The sequence below is a fragment of the Labrus mixtus genome, chromosome 8, assembly GCF_963584025.1.
Source record: "Labrus mixtus chromosome 8, fLabMix1.1, whole genome shotgun sequence".
Lineage (NCBI taxonomy): Eukaryota > Metazoa > Chordata > Actinopteri > Labriformes > Labridae > Labrus > Labrus mixtus.
The window spans coordinates 2,026,978-2,045,426 of NC_083619.1; the positions used below are offsets into that span (position 1 = coordinate 2,026,978).

Genomic DNA, 18,449 nt, shown 5'->3' on the forward strand with positions numbered 1-18,449 from the left:
TTTTACTCCACTTACCAAATAAGGGTACGGTTGGATGTGGAAAAACAATAAAGTTCAGGGTTTACTTCGAAATTACCACACCTTGCTTTGTGAACAATACTACGTCTGATTGGCTACACCTGCAAGACGCCCAGTTCCACGGTGTGGCAAAGATTTAAATGAAGCAGAAAGTAATCACATGATACATTATGTGGACTTGTCCTACCTGTGGGAGACATCTCAGGGACACTGGCGCTGTAGGGACCATCAAGAAAGCGGGGCTCGTTGTCGTTGATGTCCTGCACCTTAATGATGAACTCGGACTCTGGCTCCAGAGGGATGCCGGAGTGGAGGTCTACCGCCTGGGCCCTCAGGGTGTAGAATGACTTCTCCTCCCTGTGAAACATCAAGTGTCACATCATCATAAACCAGTGTCATTGTGTCTTTATTGACCAACATGTCATGGAGTCGCTGGGATACACCGTCCCAGACGACATGAAGCGAGGATGGAAAAGACGACTTTTTGAACTCTTGTTCCAAGTGGGGTTCCATCCAACCAGCCATACATCCATATACTGCTTATCCTGAAGACTCTGGAGAGCTGGAGCCAATCACAGCTGTCAATTGGAGAGAGGCGAGGCTACACCCTGGACTGGTCGACAATCAATCACAGAGCTGACATATAGAGACAGACAACCAGCCACACTCACATTCACACATACGGGTGATTTAGAGTCAGCAGTTAACCTAAGGAGCATGTGTTTGGACTGTGGGAGGAAGACAGAGTACCAGGAGAGAACCCACACATGAACGAGAGAACATGCAGACTCCACACAGAGAGACTCCTGTCAGACGGGGATTCAAACCAGGAACCTCCACACAGAGAGACTCCTGTCAGACGTGGATTCAAACCAGGAACCTCCACACAGAGAGACTCCTGACAGACAGGGATTCAAACCAGGAACCTCCTCACAGAGAGACTCCTGACAGACGAGGATTCAAACCAGGAACCTCCACACAGAGAGACTCCTGTTAGACGGGGATTCAAACCAGGAACCTCCTCACAGAGAGACTCCTGTCAGACAGGGATTCAAACCAGGAACCTCAACACAGAGAGACTCCTGTCAGATGGGGATTCAAACCAGGGACCTCCACACAGCGAGGCTCCTGTCAGACGGGGATTCAAACCAGGAACCTCCTCACTGTGAGGATTATCAAACGTGCCTCAATCCTTTTCTCAAATTAGTCATGTTAAATGTATCTGTAAATTAATCCAAAAAAATATAAATCATCCACGGTGGTGCACTGGTAAGAGTTGTCGCCTCTCAGTAAGAGGGGTCATGGTTCAAATCTCCAGACCAGCAGGAGCCTTTCTGTTTGGACTTTGAATGATCTCTCAGTGTCTGTGTGGTTCCAGCTTCTGTTCCCAGTCCAGTTAGGTTAACGGATCATTTTACAGTTACCTGTCGGTGTAAGTGTGAGTATGAGCCTATAAGTGGCAGGTGACCTATCCAGGATGTACCTTTACCTTTTAACCAATCACAGTGAGGATTGAGACCCAAACAGTCGTAATCCTGAATACATTTTCAGCCTGCAATCATTCATGTCTCTGTGTTCTACCACAAACTGTTTTAATAAGATACCAGCTATCTTCACATCTTTTTTATGACCTATCATTTTGATAATACGTCTGTGTTCTTGTTTGGATTAATGAGCACTTACCTGTCCAGTCCCACCAATGCGTGGATGTCTCCTGTGATCTGGTCGATGGTGAAGATGGAGCCGACTCCTTCTCCGGACAGCGTGTACTTGACTGCGTTGTGTCCGTGGTCCAGGTCTGTGTGGAGCTGCAGGAGAGACAGAAGATTCATTGATGATATCTTTATTCAGCTCAGACTGCAGCAGCAATCAATCACAATGAGACTGAGGGGATCCATGGCATCCAGAGTAATGGGAAATCTATAATAATAATAATAAAGACACACAAATACACACCCTCATACACACCCCCAATTATGGAAAAAAACTGACAGATAAAGTCGTCTCAAATAATATGATCATTAAGTCATTTATCTCAGCTTAAAGGTCATGTTTGTTATTCAGAGGTAAGTACTTTTTCAGCAACAGGTGTATTCAGACGTTACCAACAGAGATTAGAGAGAGAGAGGGTGAGAGAGAGAGAGAGAGAGAGAGAGAGAGAGGGAGGGAGAGAGAGAGAGAGAGAGGGAGAGAGACAAAGAGAGAGAGAGAGGGAGAGAGAGAGGGAGAGAGAGAGGGAGAGAGACAGATAGAGTGAGAGGGAGTGGGGGAGAGAGAGACAGAGTTGTTATTGTGATGTTTTGATCATCTTCATGAGTTCAGTGTGAAGTTTACATCTTGTGACTGATTTCATTACGTCGGCAGAAAAGCATTTTTACTGTATGTTAAATTGACTGATCAAAGTGCAGTACCTCTGATGGACCCTCTGTTCTTTAATCATCTTACTTTGATCTTCAGTGTCTCACAAACAGAACCATGTTTTAACCAACCTAAGATCCTGATTTACTTCTTCAACCTTCACTCGTGATGTCATATCTACACTCACATATTCATGAATTTCTTTGTTCTATACACAGTCTTTAAATGAACAACACAATTTCCAGATTAATCAGTTTGAAGCAACAATTTGTAGGAATTTGGTTTGGTGCCCGTTGAAACATTTAAAGTACTTATTGTAGCTTTAAGCCAAACAAAACAAATTAGTCACTTAACAACACGTGTCAACACTAAATGCCATATTACCATTTCCCCAATTAAATCCTCCATTGACATTTCACAAAATCTTTATGTCAGGAGATTGACGCATGTAACCGTGACAACCAGCTACTCTAATACTCGTGACTATAAAACATTTGACTCAGTGCAAAAACTGAGTAAAAGAAACGAAGGCAAAGGTAAAAGACTGTCAGACTGTCTACATAATTTTCGTCCAGAGTCAAGGAATTACACATCCCACAATCCATTGCGAATGATACAAACCAATCTGGTTTTAGTGAAAACATGGTTTATTCACGATATCTGAGGAAAATAACTACACTACCCACAATCCTAGAGTGTCACAGCGACGTCTTTGATTGGTGGAGCTTGCTGTTACAATGGCAATGTTTCCAGCCCCTCTACACCGTATTTGAACAGATACGTTTCACTAGCAGGCTAGTTAGTTAGTTAGCTAACATGAAATGTACTAGTAACCTAATGCAGTTTATATTTCCACAACACAAACTACACGTTAATATTTATATTAACAGTATAAACACGATAACAACAACTAAAGTTATATTTAAGAAACAATATCATTCGCAATGGATTGTGGGATGGGTAGTTCTTTGACTCTGGACGAAAATGATGTACACATTTTTGTACCTTTGCCTTTTTCTCAGTTTTTTTATGCTGTTTTGGCGCCGAATGAAATGTACCATAGTTACGAGTATAAGGGTAGCTGGTTGTCATAGTTACAGGCGCCAATCTCTTGATGTAAAGATTTTCTGAAAAATCAAGGGAGGATCTGAACGGGGAAACCAGAGCCACTGGAAAAGTGGGCGTCACTGTTGAGCTCTATATAAGGGGGCTGGGAAACATTGCCATGGTAACAGCGAGCTCCACCAATCAGAGACGTTGCTGTGACACTCTATGCTAGTGGGTAGTGTAGTTCTTTTCCCCAGATATCGTGAATAAATCGTGTTGTTCTTAAAACGAGGTGGAACTTGTGTCTGCTACAGGAGCATAAACCATCGTTTCACACTCAGGTAGCTCGTGGTCAGTCTACCTGTGATGGTTATGACATCATGGCTAATCATCAATTGCACTATGGAGAAAATTAACCTTTTTGAAACTTGTAGACTTAACAACACAAGTATTATTTAAACGGTAGAGAAGTTGAACCATGTTTCCCCCCTCTGAAGAATCTTTTCCAGAAGCATCATGATGAAAAAACTGATTTTTCAAAGGACGCTGACGCTCTCCAACAGTGAGTTCATTACTTTCCTCCAGAAGGAGTCCACTGATGTGAAAGTTAACAACTAACTGACCAGGACCCAGTGGGCGCCGAACACTGATGAGAAATAAGGAGCTGAATGTTGATGCAGTTTAATGAAGGTCCAGTGGAGCAGAAATGTGGGAGTGAAAGTAAATAAGGAGACGAGGAAGATGAGCAAACCAAACACATTAAGAGGAGCTGAACACCAAACAGCAGCCCTCTGCAGCGGTGGAACTTTGAAGACATTCATGTCTCTTATTTCTTATGATGCTTAGCTTCCATGTTTTCTTGATTTGCAGAATAAATGCTGGTTAATCAACACATTCTAAAACTGACAGCTCGGTACATGCTTTTCATTTTTTTAATTACATTGCTGAAACCTGATACGTACACACGTTGTAGTGTTGCATTCACATGAGAAAATAAAAGTCTGCTCTGTTTTTCTGGACTAACAAGGTAATTATCTCAGTATCAAGAGTTTCCGTTTTATGTGTAAAAAAAGGTTTGTGTCTCTGAAGAGATAATTCTCTCAGAATGACGAGTCACGAGATGTTTGTGCCTCAGTTTCTCTCCAGTACTTCAGCAGTCACCTGATTCTCTCTTGAGTCATCGCGTAGCCTGAATGTATTTTATCACGTTATATCAGTGACATCGTATCGGCTCAGGTTATTGTGGGATATGCGTCAAAGTTGCTTCTGCAAAGTCGACAAACTAATAAGAATATGGACTTGAGCTTTTATATTACTTTTCTAGTCTTCTGACTCCTCAAAGCTCTTTTACCCAGCAGGTCACACATACACATTCACACACTGATGGTAGAGGCTGCTGTGTAAAGAGTCCATCAGTATTAACTCATCCATTCATACACATTCACACACTGATGGTAGAGGCTGCTGTGTAAAGAGTCCATCAGTATTAACTCATCCATTCATACACATTCACACACTGATGGTAGAGGCTGCTGTGTAAAGAGTCCATCAGTATTAACTCATCCATTCATACACATTCACACACTGATGGTAGAGGCTGCTGTGTAAAGAGTCCATCAATTTTAACTCATCCATTTATACATATTCATCGATGCCGACGAAGCTGCGGTAGCATCTTGGGGTTAAGTGTCTTGCCCAAGGACACATCGGACATAGCTGCAAGAGCTGGGGAACAAACCCCTGCCCTTCCAGTTGAGAGACGACCAACTCTACCAACTGAGCCACAGCCACCCCTATCATCTGTATGACCTGAAGACATGAGTATCTCCCCATGTTTCCACCCAAAGAAAAATAAAACTGTGTTAAACTGAACAGTTTGGGAATGTATAATTATCTTGTGAATTCATAAAAACAGAGCATTTTTATTTAGTCCTCAGTATGCGTTACACTTCTGTAGTGTTGATGAAGAACAGTGCACAAAAGTCTTGACTACAGTGTCTGTAGCTGTAGATTGACATTGAGTGTGCAGTTTCAAACGTCAACTTCCTGTCAAATAGCTTTAGAGAATATCGATGAGGTGGCCTCTCAGGTATTAGCAGATTTTAGTCCTCAATTTAAAAAAAAAAAACATTTCTGTGTTAAAATATGTCGGAAGCAGCATGTGTTGTGTTGAGCAGAGCTTCAGGTACCGTTGAAACTTAATCCAGGAAGTCCAGATTTAAGAAGATATTTGTGAATTTTAAGCAAGCAGCAACCTTTGGTGTGGAATTAATGAAGCCAATGCTGAAGTGCAAAAATGTGTAGTCTCTCTACTGTCCACTTGAGGCAGTCTGCAAAAGCCAAAGAATCCATGTTAGGTCCAAAATTCAAACATCAGCAGCAGAACTAATCTTGTTGACAGCCTGATTATCAAAGGCACATTTCTTTACTTGTAGAAACTGTACAGGGATAAAAGGATCCCCCACTACACACAGGGAGTGTGTAGTCATCTGTAAATGTCTGAGTGTGTTTGTATGTGGAGCTCCCACTGTAACACAAACTGAATTCACAGACTGGGACACCAATATATGCAAAGATACGATGACAGTGGAGCAGCGTTACGGCGCTGTCGCACTCTGAAAAGGTCCATATAAATCCAGGGTTATGTTACTATGGTAACTAAACTACCATGGAGGTGCCCCTGCCTGTTATGGGTTGTTGATGCAGCCTGTATCCAAAGTGCTCTGTCGCCTTATATCAACACTTAAGCTAGGTTCAACTCTTGCTGACCGTGGCCCCCCTCTGGCACCCCCACTGTCTCTGTGCTAATTCTAGTGAGTGGCACCTCGGCTTGACCCTCCAAACTGCAGGGGGGTGCGTGTTGAGCAGAAGCTGAAACCCAAGGAAAGTAGCCTACAGGCCATCTGGCTGCCTCTTTATCCTATCAACCGATTTACTGTTGAGAAAGAAGCTTTCTTGCCAAAACACTTTGCCATCAGTCAACTGCTTAAGGTGTAAACCAACCACCCCCCCTCCACCTTTCTTCATTGCTAGCTGCTAATTAACGGGTGGGTTGGTTTACTATATATGAGTTCCATGCAGGGTTTGCAGTTCAGGAGCAGCGTGGAGGCTGTGGCTGCCATTTCCAGGTAGTCGATACATCGATTCTAACACCCTACCACGTGGCCTCTAAGGGCCCCCTCACCTCAACTGTGTGGACTGATGGCCGAAGCCAGTACATCACCGGGGTTGTCAAGTGGGAACCTCCCTTCACCTGTGTTTCGTCCAATTAGTCCCAAGACACCTCGGGAAGGCTGGACAGTTAGCTTCCAGAGCCCCCCCACCATGCTAACTCTAAACGCCCACCACACCCACATGCAGAACTTCCTTAACTTACATACTTCACCACATTCAATTCAATTCAATTCAAAAAACTTTATTTGTCCCCGGGGGGCAATTCAAAGGCACACAGAGCAGTAAAATAACAACAGTGCAAGTTAACGAAACATTTTAACCTAAATATAAAGTGTCAATTTAAATACAACTTAAAGCTTAAACTTAACTTAAATACAAAATATAAAAGAGTAGATATAAGTGGACAGTGATCGGACTAACAGATGTAAACAGATGTAAACAGAACTATGTGCAGTAAACGAGAAATAAATATATATATACAGAACTATGTGCAAGTAGTGACCAGATGTAAACAGAACTATATGGAGTAAACGAGAAATGTGCAAGTAGGCAAATACTAAATGATAAGTTATAAGGTGCATGGTGAATAATGGAACAACAAAACTAATATATACAATATAACTGTAAAGGTAAAAATGAGATAAATAAAGTGACCTTAGTGCAATGATGGATAAGAAACAAAAGGAATAAATTAACCAAACAGGAGTCTGGCTGAGGTGTTGGGGTGCTCCAGGTGTTTTTGAACAGTGTCTATTATGAATGTTTTTGCATCATCGACACCTCTGCTTGCACGATAAGCAAATTGTAGCGGGTCCATCTGGGAGTCGGTTTCTCTGATGATGTGTTGTTTTATGATCCTCTCCATGGCCTTCATCACCAGAGACGTGAGGGCCACAGCCCTGAGGTCATTCAGTGATTTGGCGGGGCTTTTCTTGGGGATGGGGATAACTGTGGAGTGTTTCCACAGCTGGGGGACTGTGCTGCTGTCCATAGAGCTCTGGAACAGGGTCTGAAACACGCCCCCTAGGCCATAAATTCATAATAATAATATATTGAATATAATTGAATAAATTCAATTATTCCTGGTACCAACATTTCACTTGAAAAAGAATGGCAAAGAGAACACACAAGAGAAAAGTCTGTAGGGAGATCTTGAAGGCAGAATGCTCCTGTTCATCAATAAATAATATCATCATCTTTCACATCATCACAGTGAGCAGCTCTGACACCAATCTGATCATCCTTACACCAACTTACATCACTTCATCTCAATCTTTAAACACTCGGCTTTATTGTTCATCACCGTCAGTCATAATGGGAGCTGACGGCGCTGATTCAGAGACATGTAAGAAATGACGTCTGATTTCTGACCAAATGTTCAGATCCTGCTAAAAAAATTAAACATTCATTTGTCCCTAAAATACTCGACTGCTCTAAAAATGATATATTTGGTTCCATATTATACAGTAGGAGTAACATTTTACTAAATGCACAGCTCAATAAATAAGTCAATGTGTTTTTCCACTTCTAAATATTCTGCCTTGGCTGCACAGTGAGCAGAAGAGCTGTGCTTGTGTCTGATGAATGTTGATGACCTGAGCGGTGATTTTGTTAAGCCGTCATGCCCCGCGGTGACAGATGGAGGTGCGCCTGAAAAGGTCAGGCAGACATATGTAATGAGGGCAGAGAGGTGATATGTCTTCACCTCACACACACACACACACACACACACACACACACACACACACACACACACACACCCTGCTGGGAGACAAACAAACATGAGGCTCCTACAAAACAACCAACTCAGGAGAGGATTGATATGAAGATACTGATATTACGCTTTATGGTTTAAAATATTATGTTTTTAAATGTTGACAAATATCTTTACTCCCTTACATAACTGTTGCTTCCATTCAGAACACATGCAAACAAAGTCCTGCTGGGTTTTACATTACGGGAAGTCACAGATGACGGTGAAAGGACGAATCCAGGACAACCTCGACCTAAACCGAGGGTATTCAGCGGGGTGTGATCATGTGACTGAGCACAGCACAGTGTGTGTTTCCTGGTGCAGCCGTCCTGTAGAGGTGAAGAACTGCTCTGTGACATTTACTCCAAATTTCGTCATACTCCATGCACGCCACAGTCCGTCACTGCGCCACCGTTCGCTGCCAATCTAGTCAATGCTCATGTTTCTACAGCGAGCGCAGCGGTCCATCTATGGAGCGTTGCCACTAGCACCACCATGCTGTCTATTTTCAATGGAGCACGCTGCAAGCACACGTCAAGCTGGACAGAGCAGGACAGGAAGTCTGGTCAATTTCTAAATTAAACACAAATACGTTAGCTGTCAAATGTTCAAACCTGCTCTCGTCTGTTGCTGTCAGTTACAGATCCACCAGAGTATTCAGACCCTCCTCTAAGCCAGTCACATCAAGTCTCCAGTCCCAATCTCAAAAATCCCCTATTGGCCCAGCGGTTAGGTCGCATCCAATATCTACAGAGACTGTAGTCATCAAAGCAAGCGGCCCAAATGGCAAAAATTCCACTTCTCATCCAAGCGTCAACCCACCGGTGTTTAAAAATGAAGCCAATGGGGAAGTGCAAAAAAACTGCAGTACCTTGAGTGTCCTACACGTCTATGTGAAGAAATTAAGTGTAAATCATATTTTTGTGTTCTTCAACTTTTATTTATTGTTAAAAATGATTTGTCAGTGACAAGTTGGATGATTTGGGAAACAGTGTCTCCACTCCTCTGTCATAATCTTCTCAACCTGCAGCTCAGGTTTTCAGCACTACGTGCTCTGAGTCAAACTCCTAGTGGCAGGAGGTCATCTGTTTACCCCCCCCCCCCCCCCCCCCCCCCACTTTTTTTTTTTTCTTTCCACGCAGCCGTTTCTCCTCAGGTGATAATCAAGCTGTGTCCCTGCCATTAGCACCAACAGCAGATTAATCACGAGCCCCCTGGGCACCATCCTCTGTGGCTGAGCTTACCTCTGGCTGACCGAGCACGTGTTCTCCAACAGGGAGGTGAAGTCAAAGTTTTCTCTCCTTCCCGTCTAATAACTTTGGATTTATCATTGGCTGCTTGAGTCTGTGGTGGTTTAATTGCCAAAAAAGCCTCATGATTTCACATTGTTTTATGACTTTAATGGATACTCAAGCGATTACAAACCAGAGGGCCTACTTTGACATCTTTTGGGGTCAAAATGACTAATAGGTAGAGAAGGTTTTCAGAATTTCTCCAGAAGAATGCTTCAAAAACATAATCCAGGTACATCCTATGAATGGTCTGGCGGTTATGTTGCTTGTCCGATGTAAGAAGGCTGCAGTCCTCGTTTCAACGGCTGTGGGTTTCGCATTATTAATCCCTGATGGTAAATTCTGTTTTACACTCTGTGATGGAGAGAGATACTTCCCACTCACATAGACATGAAATACACACACACATGCACAAACAGGATCTGTGGACATGCACTATTGGAGATGTCAGAGTGGGGCTGCTTCCAGGGGGTCCCGCCAGAGCTGTTGGGGATTCGGTTCTTCGCTCAAGGGCGACTTTGGTAGTACTCAGGGAGAGACCCGACACCTCTCCAGCACCCAGAACCAACTTCTGTTGTAGTTTGATGGATTTAGAGGTAAACTCCCACACATGGTCTAACTAAACAAACAAACATTCATTGACTTACTTATCAGTCAAAAAAGTTTTTGCCAATAAATGTTTGTTTGCAAGTTAGACAGTGTGCGGGAGTTTACCTTTACGTTTTTGATGGACACATTGCACTCCTACACATTCTTATGAAGTGGATGTGCAGAGAGATTGAAACTTAACAGGGACACACAGTTTCTGGCAGCAGCAACAGGCCATGGACGCGTTGTTGTCTGACCTTTGGACCATTATGGAATCATCCACCTGTTCAGATAATGTTTTTTATTTAGTCCACATGCTGTGATGCTGAGTCCCACCTCACTGCTCTAAACAGATGATGATGATGATGGTGGTATAAAAGAACTGCTCTGAGTACATTAAACAGATCTTCGATTCACAAGCCATACGTCTCTGTCCGATTATTTAAGAGCTCTAGCTCCACGACACTTCCACACTTTGGTCTGCACCGGGACTTGAACCGGTAACCCTCTGGATCCCAACCCAAGCAGACTGGGCTTTTGCCGTGCCAAATCGACCCCTTGCTCTTTGCTGCTTGTCATCTCTGACTCTCTCCTCCCAACATGTTCTTAAATATGTTTTTGTTAATCGGGCTCTTATTGGTCTGTCACTTCCTTAACACTTACTTTGTTTACTTTATTGTTCTGTATTCACACACTGTGCTCTCTCTCCCCTCACTCCTCCTGCTTCTCTGTTTAGCTCATCATTGGTATTTACTCTGGAGTTTACCAACCACTTTGTCATGACCTCCGTTAGCTGTCAAATGTTCAAACCTGCTCTCGTCTGCTGCTGCTGTCAGTTACAGATCCACCAGAGTATTCAGACCCTCCTCTAACCCAGTCACATCAAATCTCCAGTCTGAATCTCAAAAATCCCCTTCTGGCCCAGCGGTTAGGTCGCATCCAATATCTACAGAGACTGTAGTCATCAAAGCAAGCGGCCCGGGTTCAGGTCTAACCTGCAGCTCCTTTCCCACATCACTCTCTCCCCTGATGTCCTACTGTATCCACTGTCCTGTCTGAATAAAGATAAAAAACAAAATGGCAAAATTACACTTCTCATCCAAGCGTCAACCCACCGGTGTTTAAAAATGAAGCCAAAAAAACTGCAGTACCTCGAGTGTCCACTTGAGGCTGGCTGCAGAAGTCACAAACACAGCCCAATTGAAGATGTCCATTTTGACAGAAGGAAGTAAGATGTTCACAGCCCGGTTCAAAAAACATATTTTTTCTGGAGAGTTAATTTCTTCATGGTGCACACTGAACTGTGGGTGGGTAACCCCTTTTATGCCATAGGGCGGCTGTGGCTCAGTTGGTACAGTCGTCGTCTCTCTACCAGAAGGTCGAGGTTTCGATCCCCAGCTGAGCAACATGTCCGATGTGTCCTTGGGCAAGACACTTAACCCTGATTAGTGTTGTACTTACTCTCTGATTTACGTCGCTTTGGATAAAAGCGTCTGCTAAATGAATTGTAACATTGTAACCTGAAGGACAAGACTTATTTGTAATAAGGGGCAGAGCTTATCTGACTGACAGGTAACCTTGTTGTAGCTGTTAATCAGAAGGCTTGAGGTCTGCCTCAGCTCCACCTCCTTGTTACTATGTTGGCCAAATGTTACTGTCAGGCAGCATTTCCAACATGGGGACCGCCACAGAGGGGCTTGAAAAGTGTGCTTAGACGTCACTGAGACTATGTCCATGTTTATATACAGTCAATGTTCTCATCCCATCCACTCCTCTTCAACCATTACCACCAGTTGCCACAGACGCATACACAAACAAATTGTCAGAGCCGAAAGCAGGGGCTAAAACAAAACACGCCACTGTCAGTCCCGTAGATTGTAGTGAATTGCCGGACCCGCCATCCAGCGCTGAAACGGAACCCAATTATGCATGTGGACTAGACACGGACAAATACAAACTGTCGCAACCGAAAGCCGTATCTGTGTCAGTGTGCACCGCCAAGGGAACTGCTGAAGCACGTCAGCAAACGGGCTTTGGAAAGTCTGTGTGCCGCGCAGGGCAAAAGCAAAAACAATTGCTGTTCTTTCAGACAGTAAACCATGCCAAAGTGTTATGGAATTTAAAATCTAAACCTAAAGGCATTCTTGGTGGGCATTTAAACATCCGAAGTATAGTTCCAAAAATAGATCAGATTCACTCTTTGTTATCAGAATCAAACTTGGACTATCTTTGCCTTACTGAAACATGGCTGCATAGCAATATACCAACTAACATGATTGATGTCCCCGGTTATGCATGCTATAGAAAGGACAGACACTTAGGTAGGGGTGGGGGAGTACTGCTATTTATTAAATATAGGTTTAAATGCAAACAAATACAAATAGAAACTCCTCTTGAATGTTTAGCTCTTAATGTTATTCTTTCACCTCAAATGAATTTTAATATAATTGTTCTGTATAACCCACCGTCATCTAGTGTTTCCTTTTACAATGAACTTCAAGATGTATTGAAGAGGTTAGATACTTGCAAAGAAACAATTCTCTATGGTGACTTCAACATTAACTGGTTAGACAAAGACAGCAAAAACAAATTAAAAGTCATTATGTCAAAGTTTAACCTTAAGCAAGTAATTAAGGGGCCTACAAGAATCACGAGCACCACTAGAACTCTGATTGATATGGTATTTACCAACAAAACTGATCGGATAACAAAAACTTATAATTTAATAACTGGTCTGTCTGACCATAACATGACTCTCACAGTCAGGAAATTGACAAAAAAGGCATCTTCAATATTTTGGTAACAGTAATCCTGACCCGGTAAAGGTGGTCATTCCTAAATCCAAAACTGCACAATTTGAAAATGACCTTAGGAATATTAGTTGGGATCAAATATCAGAAATGGATAATCTGGATGCATGCTGTGACTCCATGACTACAGCTATAATGACACTATATTCAAAATACTCCAAAAAAATAAAATGTAAAGAAAAGAAGGGATCTCTAAATAATGACATGCGTAAACTCATGAAAAAACGAGATCTTGCTTTAAAAACATCACTATCTTCTAAACTTACCACCGACCATCTTCTTTACAAGAGTCTAAGGAACAAAGTAGTCCTGGAGTTACGCAAAGCAAAATCTTCATATTACACACAACTTATAGGAAATGCCAAAGGCAATAGCAAATCCCTTTGGAAGCACTTAAACAACTTAACCAATAAATCACATGGCCAAAAAGGAATCAAAGAACTAAAAACTAATGGAAAAGTCATCACTGACAAGTCCACAATGGCCCATGAATTTAATAAGTATTTTATTAAATCAGTTGAGGAATTAACACAAAATTTTGACTGTTCAACAATCACAAATAACACAGAGTCTATAACATCATCCGATTCCTTTTGTATTAAAGAGATAACTGAAATAAAATGTGCAGAAGTAATCAAGAAACTATCAAATTCTAAGGCTAATGACGTTTATAATTTGGATGCTCAATTCATTAAAAAATATAGCTCTATACTGATTACACCTCTGACTCATCTTATTAATTTATCAATTAGAACTTGTAAATTTCCGAATAACTGGAAAAAGGCAGTCATTACATCAATCTTTAAAACAGGTGACTGCGATTTGGTGAGCAACTACCGCCCTATCTCTATTCTCCCTGTAATGTCTAAGGTTTCTTGAAAAGGTTGTGGCGGCACAGGTTTTTGACCATCTGGAGATAAATCAACTCTTACATCCTCAACAATTTGGTTTCAGACCAAAATATTCAACAGAAACTGCAAATTGTTTTTTTATTGAGTTGATGATTCAACATAACCATCATTCACTTGATGGTGGTTATGTTGCTGTGTTTCTTGACTTAAAGAATGCATTTGACACTGTCAACCATGACATTCTCCTGTCTAAGTTACCATCTTTCAATTTCTCGAAAAAATCAATTGGCTGGTTTGAGTCTTACCTTCAGAATAGAGAGCAGTGTGTGAAAGTTGACCAAGAAAAATCCTCTCCTTTAATCAATAAAATGGGTATTCCCCAAGGGTCAATTCTTGGCCCTTTGCTTTTCAGTCTGTTTATAAATGATTTGCCTAAATCCTGTCCAGTAGCCGGCTTCCAGCTTTATGCAGATGATGCAGTTATATATGCTCCTGCTAAGTCACCAAGCAAGGCAGCTGAGATCCTAACTGAGTACCTTTGCAATGTCCATCAGTGGCTGGAATGCAACCATCTTGTTTTGAATCAGAGTAAAACAGTTTCAATGTGTTTCTCCATTAGGAAAAAGTGCTCCCCTGGAAGTTTTAACGTTAAGATACAGATAGAGAAATAGAGGAAGTTAGTGAATTTAAGTTCTTAGGAATCATTTTAGATCCACAACTCAAGTTTGATAAACACGTAAATAAAATCACAAAAACAATCAAGAACAACCTGAACTGCTTTAAATTAATAAGACACTACATACCAACTCAAGCAGCACAGATGTTCATGCATTCAATGATTTTCTCTCATTTCTCATACTGTATGACAGTTTGGTCACAAGCTTCACCCTCTACAATCAGAAACCTCTCATCACTATACAACCAGGCCCTGAAAATAATGGACAAAAAACCTGTCCGGTGGCATCACTGTCACATACTGAAAAAACACAATCTACTCAGTTTTGAGAGCTTCATGCACTTATGTTTCTTCAAACTTGTTTTTAAATGTATCAACAATCTGGCCCCTGAACCTCTCTCCAGATATGTTCGAAAACAGGATGGAAACAGGGTAACGAGAAGCACTGTGAATGGAAACTGTAGCGTACAACATCGTAGATCTACGTTTGGTCAATCAGCCTTCTCCATCAAAGGCTGTAAACTCTGGAACACCTTACCACCTGAAATAAAATTAATCTCGGACTTAAAATCTTTTACAAAACAGGTGAAATGCTGGCTCAAAGCAAGCCAGAGCTGTACCCACTTTTAATTAATATCTTCAAACTTTATTTTAAACTGGTTTATAGCATTTGTATTGTTGTACATGTATTTTAATGTATCCTCATATTGTGTTATGAGGTTTTATGTAACTGAATGTTGTACATTTTAATCTGTTTGTTTACACAAAGGCCCAACTGGGGACACGAGTTGGAAATTAGCAATAGCTATATACTCTTTATGCAGCACATCAGTTTCATGCTTTGTATTGAAATTATATTAAATTGCATTGTCCCTATTAAATAAATAAATTCAAATTCAAATTCAGTTACCACACTCACTCATTCACTCTGAAATTCATAAACCATCTAAACATCGATAATGTATCTGTTAACTCATGTTAAGTCCCTCCTGATTTAATAACTGTGTTTAATCAATGGAGTCTGGTGGCTTTGAGCAGAGTCATTAGTGATTCATAGATACGACCTTACCGGAGCCATCGTCATCAAGTGTCACGACGCAGAAGCATCTGAAAGTACTGTTGTCTACTGCTTTAATCAAGTCACTGACCATAACTCAGCTGGACGTTCATGGTGAATCATTTAGCCATTTAATTTTTCATGACGTGTGCTGCTGCCCTCTCGGCCAACCCAGCCTTGTGAAACAGATCTTGATCTCAATGGGTTAATTACCTGGTTAAAGGCTTTATATGTGATTTTTTGATCCAGCAGATGTCGCCCTTGAGCACCAGCATGAAACCAAAACAACTCGCGCTGCATTGTGGGTTATCATGCTAATGCTAGCGATCTTTATTATGCTCGTATCTTCACACTGCATGTAAATTTACCTGAAATGAGCGTGATCTAGAAACACAGTTAATCAGTGAGTACAGTATGTTATTCTTCTTTTCTCTAGTCCCTCAATTAAACAACTTTTATACTCGAGGGGAGGAGTCATCCGTCCGTCCTGGCGATGTAAACAAAGTGACGATAGGACTCTGAAAACATCACAGACAGTGGGACTCAGGTGTTACACCCATTGTAGACAGTCATGACTCACAGAGTTATTTTCAGAGGATGTACTTGATTTCTATTACATTTAAGTGTGAAAAATCGCATATTAAGCCTTTAAACAAAATAAATAAATCGAAGATTTACACAGAAAACAACACGTCCTGATGTTCAATCAAACCCTCTCTTCATGTGTCCTCTATTCCCTGAGGTGGAGATCAACTTTCTGTCAGTTCAGGATCAGATTTCAGCACCTCGGACAGCTCCCGAGCCATCCCACTAGCAAACCTGCTCTCCTCTGCTGCTGCTGTCAGCTGCAGATTGGTTTGATTATTCAGAGCCTCCTCTAACCCGTAGCATCCAGTCCCCAGTCTAAACTCTCCAAAATCCCCTTCTGAGGCTCTGATGGCCTAGCAGTTAGGTAGCATCTCATCAACTCAGGAGGGTCTAGCATAGGTTGACTGAAAGTTAGCGGACCCTTGCAGGAACAGACGGGTGACGTCACTCAGGTTTCAAAAATGTATATTTACAGTCAATGATTCAAACACGTTCCAAGTGTTTGTGCTGCAGATGTTACGTTGCAAATTAAAAATATTATTTGACTGCATCGGCCTTTTTGAAATCATCCAAAAAAAAACACATTTAGCATGTGAGCTAATATGACTTTAATAAAAGTGCCAAACTGATCCCGTGCACCGCCACATCCTGAGGATCCTGTGGATCTGTTTGGGACCGGGACTTCAAAGTAGGCTGTGACTTCGTCAGCACAGAGACCTGAAGTATCAGGTAGCTATAGAGCCATTACAGGAGACACTGTCCATGCAAAGTCATTGCTCGCCCTCTCGCTCTCTCTCTCCCTCTCTGTCTCTCTCTCTCTCTGTCTCTCTCTCTCTGTCTCTCTCTCTCTGTCTCTCTCTCTGTCTGTCTCTCCCTCTCTCTCTGTCTGTCTCTCCCTCTCTCTCTCCCCCCCCTCTCTCTCCCTCTCTCTGTCTCTCTCTCCCTCTCTCTGTATCTCTCTCCCTACAGAAAACATTTTGAACAACATATATACAGTAAACAAATACAACATATATATGAATATGAATAAAAGACATTAACAATAACATGAATTATTTTTACAGTGTATTTCTATGAAACATTAAGTGTATTTTGTCTCAGTTTGTGACTATCATGAACATGATCAATCATAACAATCATAATCTCTCTCTCTCTCTCTCGCTCTCTCTCTCTCTCTCTCTCTCTCTCCCTCTCTCTCTCTCTATCTATCTCTCTGTCTCTCTCTCTCTCTCTCTCTCTTTCTCTCTGAGGCGTGTTTCAGTCTTTGTGGATGCATTGTGTTGTCTGAAAACTCGCCTACTTAAATGTAAAGTTCAGAGATGAACAGAACGTTCTTACCTTTCCAACGTACTGTGGTTCAGACCCCATGTACTCCTCCAGGACAAAGAACTGGTTCCACACCCACCCTCTTTTAATCCGCTGGACCCTCGACCTCTCGTGTCCCCTGGGCCTCGTCCTGCCCTCTGATGATGTCACTTCCCATGATGAGGCCCTCACTTTATTACCTCCGGGTCCCCCCCTGGCTGACATCCCTCCAGCTTTAGCTCTGCTTTGGAGCTGAGCCTGCAGGGGTACTTGGGCGCTGTAGCCCAACAGGAAGCAGGAGCCCACCAGAAACAGAGTGGCATATTCCCTTGTGATCATCAGGGAATATCGCTGGTAGAAAAATAAGCTGGAGTAAAGTTCAGAGAGCTGGCTGAGTCCAGGGTGGGAACAGACATGCATCCAAAGCAGGGTTCAACCTGCAGGTGAGCATCAGGCAGAAGGATTAAACTCCAAGATGATCTGAGATGATGCGAGGTAAATCTGTTAAAGCATCAATCTCTCTGAAAACCATTGTGCTGGATCAATGAGTCACTGGACACTCTGATTTACAACAGAGAGTTCAATACATTTCAAGTTTGATTTTGAGGCAACCAAGTCGCTCTTCTCGCTGTCTCCGCCTGTCCTCTGCTCAGACACCTGGAGGAAAAGATAGAGGGGAAGCCAGTGATTAGTTTTTATGTGCTCATATGTAACTCTGACCCCTAGTGTTTAAAATGGGTACTGCAGTCTAAATTCTAAACATTGTAGAAAGCTGTCCCCCCCCCCCAGAGTTGATGCTCATGCAGGTTGCCATGTGGACACTGAAGCTTCAGTGTTTAGCCAGCTCTGCATGGGCTGTCCTGTCAGCACCCATGTGTCTGATCAGACTTGAAGCTGTTCATCTGCTCTTCCTGACGTCGTTTCCTCCTCTC

At 42.2% G+C, this 18,449-nt stretch overlaps 2 protein-coding genes across 2 annotated transcripts in view; one reads left to right on the forward strand and one right to left on the reverse strand.

The window, feature by feature from the left end:
• LOC132978590 (neuropilin and tolloid-like protein 1) overlaps window positions 1-18,449 on the forward strand; it is a 609,128-nt gene that overhangs the window by 423,974 nt on the left and 166,705 nt on the right. The window lies entirely within an intron of this gene.
• The window catches only part of LOC132978571 (cadherin-12-like), a 77,949-nt gene that overhangs the window by 43,365 nt on the left and 16,135 nt on the right, over window positions 1-18,449 (reverse strand). Inside the window, exons 2-4 of the mRNA XM_061043780.1 lie at window positions 17,551-18,174; window positions 1,702-1,826; window positions 206-375 (exon numbers count right to left, since the gene is read on the reverse strand). Of these exons, the coding sequence (XP_060899763.1) occupies window positions 206-375; window positions 1,702-1,826; window positions 17,551-17,937 (682 nt within the window). The 5' untranslated portion in view covers window positions 17,938-18,174. The remainder of the gene's footprint in view (window positions 1-205; window positions 376-1,701; window positions 1,827-17,550; window positions 18,175-18,449) is intronic.